Source organism: Cynoglossus semilaevis, chromosome 9 (genome assembly GCF_000523025.1).
Source record: "Cynoglossus semilaevis isolate Cse_v1.0 chromosome 9, Cse_v1.0, whole genome shotgun sequence".
NCBI classification, from domain to species: Eukaryota; Metazoa; Chordata; class Actinopteri; order Pleuronectiformes; family Cynoglossidae; genus Cynoglossus; species Cynoglossus semilaevis.
The window spans coordinates 4,495,457-4,503,712 of record NC_024315.1 but is presented as its reverse complement, the minus strand read 5'-3'; the positions used below and the strand labels follow the sequence as shown (position 1 = coordinate 4,503,712).

At 41.6% G+C, this 8,256-nt stretch overlaps 1 protein-coding gene across 1 annotated transcript in view; it reads left to right on the top strand.

Moving 5' to 3' along the window:
• Positions 1 to 1,662: 1,662 nt before the first annotated feature.
• radil (Ras association and DIL domains) overlaps positions 1,663 to 8,256 on the top strand; it is a 19,853-nt gene continuing 13,259 nt past the window's right edge. The window contains 4 exon segments of the mRNA XM_025058691.1: positions 1,663 to 3,468; positions 4,867 to 5,009; positions 5,095 to 5,193; positions 6,527 to 7,031. Coding sequence (XP_024914459.1) covers positions 5,110 to 5,193; positions 6,527 to 7,031 — 589 coding nt within the window. The 5' untranslated portion in view covers positions 1,663 to 3,468; positions 4,867 to 5,009; positions 5,095 to 5,109.

Sequence of the window (8,256 nt, the reverse complement as noted above, 5' to 3'; positions counted from 1 at the left end):
CTTTAAGTGACCTGACCTTGTTATTCAGTGCCAGGACATTTTAACACAAGTATTGTCACCGTCCACCAGAGGGTGTCATTCGTCCTGGACATGAGTGACTCACCATAGTGATCAGAGCTCTTTATATGAACCGTGTGGTGGTTGTTGGTTCCACTCCGGTGTGTGGAGCATGGCAGTAACGGTGGATGTTGTTGTTTTCTGTTGACCGACGTTCACGGCTTCAGTCTTGACCGCGTGACTCGTGTGCTTCCACTTCCTGTGTTCGACAGACTATCTAGAGGATTTATGGAACTGGTATATTTTCTGTTTTTGATTTAGTGAAAATGTCATAAGTGCAATTTTCTACAGTAAATGTATATTTATCTACGCGGCACCGTATCGTCCCGGCGATGATCACCGTGACCTTCTTCACCTCTCAGTGTTTCATTCATTTTCACCTCCATCTGTGGTGGAGGGAACTGATCTGACGGAGGTCTGTGGTCGGGCCTCGCTGCAGGAGACCCGCTCTCTGATCAAACACTGCCAGAAAACCAGAAACTCCTGCCGTCAGTCGCAGCACAGCGCCCCCTGGAAGCTCTTACGTTTAGAGGAAACTGAAGCTATACCTGTTGTTGAACAATCTGGCCCAATCGTACGCCGTCTCAGGTGTGTGTGTGTGTGTGTGTGTGAACACAGGTGCTTGTGTGTATGTGTGTGTGTGTGTGTGTGTGTGTGTCTTCCCATTCTCCGACTACCATAAATCCACCAGTCTATGTTTACACATGAATCCATGTTCGCGCTCTGTACGTAAGTGTTGTCCTGCTGTGAAACGTTGTTTGTGAACGTGATGAACGTGATGAACGTGATGAATGGACCAATGAATATATTTATATATATGTGTATATATATATATATACATATATATTTATATATACATGTATATACATGTATGTTTATATGTAAATACATATATTCATATAAATACAGATATATATTTGTATAAACCCTCTGCTCCTGTGGCTGTGATTCTTCACTCAGGTTGTGTTTCTTTTTGTTTTTTGACTTAAACGCCCTGTAAAAATGAACTCAGTGATTTTTAAAGCAACAGTGGAGATTTAAAAAAAACTGTCAAGTACTTTCCAAAAATATTGGCCTTACTTCATACAGATTCATTTGCTTTTTTACCTCCTCCAGTAGGGGGCAACATTCCCAAAAATTGATCTGCAAGTGTCTCATATGGAGAATTTACATGAAACCAAATCATAATAATGATCATTTTCAGGGTGTTTGGTTTAGAAACCTCCCAGTAGAGTACTCGGTGTACTACTGCAGTACTCTGGGTACAACTGCAGTACTCTGTGTACTACTGCAGTACTCTGGGTACTACTGCAGTACTCTGGGTACTACAGTAGGACTCTGTGTACAACTGCAGTACTCTGTGTACTACAGTAGGACTCTGTGTACTACAACAGTACTCTGTGTACTACAGCAGGACTCTGTGTACTACAGCAGTACTCTGTGTACTACAGTAGGACTCTGTGTACTACAGTATGATCAAACACTGCCAGAAAACCAGAAACTCCTGCCGTCAGTCGCAGCACAGCGCCCCCTGGAAGCTCTTACGTTTAGAGGAAACTGAAGCTATACCTGTTGTTGAACAATCTGGCCCAATCGTACGCTCTGTGTACTACAGCAGTACTCTGTGTACTACAGCAGTACTCTGTGTACTACAGTAGGACTGAAACACAACAGGAACTTCATTGTCTTCACACAGCCTGTGTAAGTGACAACGTGCTGCAGTGTTTTCAGGTGTACTTCCTGGTTTCCCTCCCCAGGTGACAGAGGCGAGACAGTCTTTGTTCTTATCTTCATGAATGTCATTTTATTTATTTGATCAATATTGACTTATTTATGAAAGCATTTTATTGATTGATTGATTGAGTTAAGGTGAGCGTTTGATGCGGAGCAGGTGATGATGTCACGGTGTTGAAGGACCAGAGCGGTTGTGGGTTCAAACACTCCAGTACTTTAATGTACACCAGTCCCTCCTTTTTGATTTGTCTGTTTCGTTTCGACTCTGGTCAGATCTCCACACACACCCGGTGACCACGGTCACTCTTTAGATCATTACCCAGAATCCTCCTGTCCCTGTGGTTTCTGTATCTGTGGTGCTTCTGTGCTGTGACAGTGTTTATGATGCCAACACCGCTTTTATCTTTTTTTATTTTATTTTTCTTGTAATAAAATAATCTTTTTTCATGCAGTGTATGACTGGAAAGGATTTTTACTCGACACATTCAAATTAAGCCACTGAAAATGGAAATGACACCAGTATCTGTTCTGTTGTTTTATTAGATATTTAAAAGACAGACTGGATAATGGAAAACCACTGTGATCCATCTGTTTCTGTAGAGAAGAACTCATAAATTCAGAATATATATAAACATGAAAAGTTACACAAAAATAGTTTATACTACATTCCTTTTAAAACGTATTGTATGAAACAAATTTGTTTTTTGTCTTTCTGATGTTGATGTATGATCTCGTCCTTTGACAGAATTCCTGAAGTTGGAGACACGTCATAGTTGTATAATGAGATTTCAAATGTATATTAAATATATTATAAATACAGTATAATCAATTCTTTTATAACAGTCCTTTCTTGTAGTACGTCTATATGCCCGCCTGGTGGCGCCAACTTCTTCGTAATTTGGGCAGCAGAGCAGGTGCGTGGAGGTGAAGCCGCCAGCTCCGAGAGATCGGCTCTTTCCGTCGACACTCGGCAGTAAACGGCTGTGAATGTGGGAATGCGGTTGCCGGCGGAGGCAGTGGACATTGCTGGACACACGGCGGGGACGTGCACACGGACCCGGGAGCACACGACGACTGGCTGCGCTCCAAGTTAACGGACTATCCTGGGGGGTATGTGTGGAGGCGTCGGGCAGCTGCTGCCGGTCCCTGGGTGTTCTCCCCCCGCTGCACCGGGGATTTTCTGCCTTTGTAAAGGAGGACGAACGAGAGGGAAGCCAGCTCCGGGTCCCCCCCATCACCATGGAGCCACGCACTGCAGACAGCGTGAGTATGAACGCAACAGACAGCCGGGGGAGCACACAGGGGACTGGGCTCGTCAGTCCAGGAATCGCACTTCCAACTTTTTCCAGGAGACCTTTAATTTACGACCACACCTTTATTAGGGATAAAAAAACAAACAAAACAAAAAAAAAAAAACAACGTTTAATCACGCGCTGAGCGTCGGTCAGGTGTGGAGGGAACCGACCAGCTTCATTGATTACGGACGTGATTGTGGTGAGCGTGACCTCCTTTGTGGTCACCTGACACCTGCTGACCGTCACTGGACTCGGTTCTGCCCAGACCTCGTCCACCAGCCCCCCTTTTGTTGCCACTGACGACGAGAGTCGTAAACAGACGCTAAATAAATACAGGCCGGAGATTGGAGTCAAAAACGAGTGTGAACGAGTCTGACGTGAAGTAAGTGAGTCGATGTATCGAATCGTTCAATCAACAAACCAAACAACAAGTTTAATATTTGTTAAAAATAAGATAACAGCGCCTCCTCCTGGGCTTCGTTCCATGTTCCTCTGCAGTGTGTGTTCTGACAAATATCAGAAGAATTCGGTTTAAATTAAACACAATTCAATTGATTGGACGGAAGATTGTAAAATGTGTTGTATTTTATTTAGATGTTTACCGTTTAAAGATCACGTGACATCGTAGCCAATGTAAGGAGCCGAACTACAACTACAACTGTTGTGTTTGTAGTCTGGGTCCAGATCCAGTTCAAATTCAAAGGTGTGGATAAAAACAACAAGACAAACGGAAGAACAAAAAAGAAAAAACGTTCGTTCAACATTCAGACACAGAACAATAGAGAGTTTTTATTTCCTGTTTCTTTCACTGTCTTTTTGTTCATAATTCTGTCTCTTCCTGCTTCAACACATTCACCTCAAGAACAACGACTTTTTCTCCTGGTAAAAACCGCTACGTTAAGGCCGACGGGACGTGATGCTCGGAGCTCAGCGCGGCCTTTCAACATCAACACGATCTTATTTATGGTCAATGTTAAAACGTTAAAAACAACTAAAAATGGACACCAAATGGTTTCAGCTAAAATAATGTAAAAATGTCATTTTCTTTACTTTGACCTTACCTTTGTCAAAGGACTCTATAGTTTTTCTTTTTTTTTAAACAGAGATCCCCCCCCCCCCCCTTTTTAATCAATGCTAACGAGGCCCAGGCTACTTTTGTCTGTGTGTTTCTTTCCTTGCGCAGTTGTAGCGGGGGTTTGTTGCTCCCAGGATTGAGTTAACTGTGGCCAAGTAGCCAGATTACTGCGGATTAACGGGCATTTAAAATAGTCACGTTATCCCAGCAGCTCCTGCAGCATCAGCTAGAACCGTTTCAGCGTTCACTTCCTCATTTCTGCTGGACAGCCGTCGTGTTTGTCCGACACCAAACACAACATCGTGAACCTGCGGCAGACACACACGGGCGTTTCACCTGCAGTAAAACCCGATGAGGTCTGAGGAGTTCACCGTCTGTGGGGCCACTGAAAAGTTTACTACAAATGTAACCAAATGACCACATACCATGAGTTCGTAAAAAGAAAATCTCATTTTTAAAATTGAACAAATACAGCAGACTACTAGAAAGTTGGTGAATAAAACAGTGTGCACCAGGGTGTGTAATTTGGGATTTAAATGTCAAACCTTTCATATTTTGATAAGTAAAGATTTGTCCATACCTACACTACTCCACCATTGTTTTTGTGAAAAATGTCTAAATAACTGCCCAAAATGCTGTTATATGCAAAATGTGCATCAAAATGTAAAATTGCATCTAATTTTGCCAAAAACCCTTTCCCTCCAGGGGTCACCTTAGCGGTAATCAGAATCAGAATCCCGATTTGCCTGATGCACTTCATGCTGGCTTTGGGGAACTAGGAGGAATTGTACCCTGAACTTTCTGCAAAACAGACAGGACTCCTGCCTCTTCACCACTGCAGCCTCTTGGTATGTGCCTCAACTGCATGTTCCATGATCACTGTATGAATTCAGACAAACTGACATGTTTCTCTGGTTTCTTATCTTTGCGTAGTTGATTATCGTCATTATGTTCTACGGTTCCTCTTCTGGGACAAGTATGTCCCTGCCGTCCAAGAGCCGCCTCAAACGCCAGAGCAGGACCCTCACTCAGGTAAAGGAGCCTTCAGTACTTTTTATAATGACTTTGGTGAAAATGATTTTTTAAGACTTTTTCAGAATTCTGTTTATGTGGAACAATGGTTTGGATCAAAGGTTGTCCTTCAAAAAATATATTTTTTCTAAATTTTAACCACGAAAATGGACACATGCTATGTATTAAGGCAAATAAGAATTTCTAAAAATGTTCTCTAAATGCCCTAATTTTATAAGAAACAAGCAGGAAAAGATAACATTTTTACAAATAATTTCACAAAAATCTTTGTCAAAATGTTTTCTGTTTAAAACCCCCAATATATTTTATATGAATATTTCAAAAATCATTGAAAAAACGCCTTACTATAGCCTTACCAAATAATCACTTGGCAGCATGTTTTAGGACCTAATCTTTGTGATTATTTTATAAGTGATTATTTTGTGTTTTAAACCCCAAAAAGTATTTTATATGAATATTTCAAAAATCATTGAAAAAACGCCTTACTATAGCCTTACCAAATAATCACTTGGCAGCATGTTTTAGGACCTACTCTTGCATTTTAGTGCATTTTGGGGACTTTTTATTTTTATGGATTTTTTCACGATGGTAAGGCTATAGTAAGGCGTGTTTTGGGTGATTTTTGAAATATTCTTATAAATTACTTTTTGGGGTTTAAAACACAAAATAATCACTTATAAAATAATCACAAAGATTAGGTCCTAAAACATGCTGCCAGGTGAATATTTTGTGTTTAAAAGTCCAAAAAATATTTTATATGAATATTTAAAAAATCACCCAAAACACGCCTTACTATAGCCTTACCATCGTGAAAAAATCTATAAAAAATTTTACAAAATTACAACAAATTTTGTGATTTTTTTAGTTTTTGACCAGAAACGACAAAAAATTCACATTTTGACAGAAAGCTTTATACAAAAATATTTCTAAAACTGTTCTCTAAATGCCCTAATTTTATGAAAAACATGCAGAAAAAGATAATGTTTTAAAAAAATAATTTTATAAAGATTTTCATCATAATTTCTTTTTTTTTGATCAAAAATGACACGGAAAATTTACATTCAACAACAATCTCCAAAAGATTCTGAAAATGTTTATGAAAAATATTCTGATAAAATCTAAGGAAAGTTATGGGAAAGTTTCTCAGAAAGATTTTTTTTTTCTTAATTTCAAATAGCAGAATAAGAAAAGTTCCCTTTTTTTGAGAGCTCTGGTCGACTTTCTGATCATACAGTGAGTTAATGACGGTGGAGCTAACGGAAAACACAGATGTGGATGTGGGAAAGATCTTCAAATGAGCCAACCAAGAACTAATGTTTGAAATGTTCTCCAGGTCCTGTACCGTACTCTGAGTTACAGAGACCGAGTTCAAGCAGAAGCCGGAACAAACACTCGTGGGGATCGACGCTCTACGACTGAACCCCCTGAGCGGCCGACAGACGACCCCGCTGAACTCTCCACACAGAGCTCGGCACCTGGGGTGCTGAAGATTTTCGGAGATGAAATCTGTGCCGGTGCCAACTACAAAAGCGTACTGGCCACGCCACGCTCCAGTGCCCAGGAGCTGGTCAAAGAGGCACTGGAGCGTTACTCCCTCAACAAGGACGCTGCCCACTCTTATGTCCTTTGTGATGTCATTGGCCGGCTGGAGGGTGGAGGTGGAATAGAAGGTGGGGGTTGGAGGACGGAGTGCTTGCGTGCACTGGGGGACAATGAAAAGCCGTTGCTGCTCCAGGAGCTTTGGAAGCCCAGAGAAGGCCACGCCCGCAGGTTTGAGCTGCGTCGAAGAGCAGAGGTGGAGGAGTACAACGCCAAAGAGAAGGACACCATCACTGCTGGTGAGCACACATGTCAACAAGGCACAGAAGAAACCCACACACATATTTACAGCACACACACACAGGTTTCCACAGCTCTTCTTTAAAGGACATTGACTTTACATTTGATTGGTGTGTTGAAGTGTTTGTTCTACCCTGAGCTGGAACAGTGAGGACCAAACTCTAAACAAAAGTCAAAGGACCAACAGTCAATGTCAATGTTTTCCTATGAGAAATGCTGATTCTTACAAGGTCAGTGTTTGTGCCAAAAAGGTCACAAAAATGAAGTCACACAGAGAGAGAGAGCGAGTGAGAGAGCGAGAGCGTTTGATCCAGTTCCATCTGTGCTTTAACAAGTCCAGCTCAGCAGAACCAGACTCAGGCCGTGCTGAGGTCTGAGGCCACGCTGCATTGGTGTCATTGGTGTATTTTGTGTAACTTTGGCCGTGTCTCCTGTGAGGCTCAGTTCAGGCCAAACGTCTGTATTTGGAGGCTAAAAAGTGTCAACATTTGCAAATGTCCAAAAACAGAGCAGCTCTGTTTTGTCCCTACACTTTAGAATCCTGAACGCCACACAGGATGAACAACCACCTTTTTTTAATATTCTATTTCCCAGAAATAAAAAAATATTGATCTTTAAATATTTTAGTTTTTTGATTTATACAAATCATTAATGGTCACATGTCGGACTTTTACACACACACACCTGTGAATCCAGCTTTAAAAAACCACAGCGTGAACATGAACGTGGTGAGATGGACCGAGTATTTTCAGCCTCACTGCCAGAATTTGTGCTTTGCGAGGGTTTATGGTTGCCATGTCAACATCCGTGGAAGCCAGAGAGTCGGGCAGGAATCTCTGTGTGGTCCAGTTGTAGCTTCAGAGGAAGCAGAAAACACACAGTCCTTCATCAATCAGAGAGTTGATGGTTCAACAAATCAAACCACGTGTTGGGGTTTGAGCGTCTTCTTCTTGGACCTGACAGAACGGACGGTGTGTTTATAAAACAATGGGGAAATAAAAGATAACGTGAAATAGAAATAAGACAGGTTTAAAAAACGTCCACATAAAAAGGTGTAGGTTTCAGTGGTCGGTCCAGGCCTTGGTCCGCACACCTCAGTTTTACTACACTTGCAGGTCTAACGTCTCCCTCTCCTCCCCCAGGGTGTGGGTGTGGGTGTGGGTGTGAAACTGTCTTTCTTTTCACTTCAAAGATATTATTGCAATAACTCTTTAAAAGTGGGGG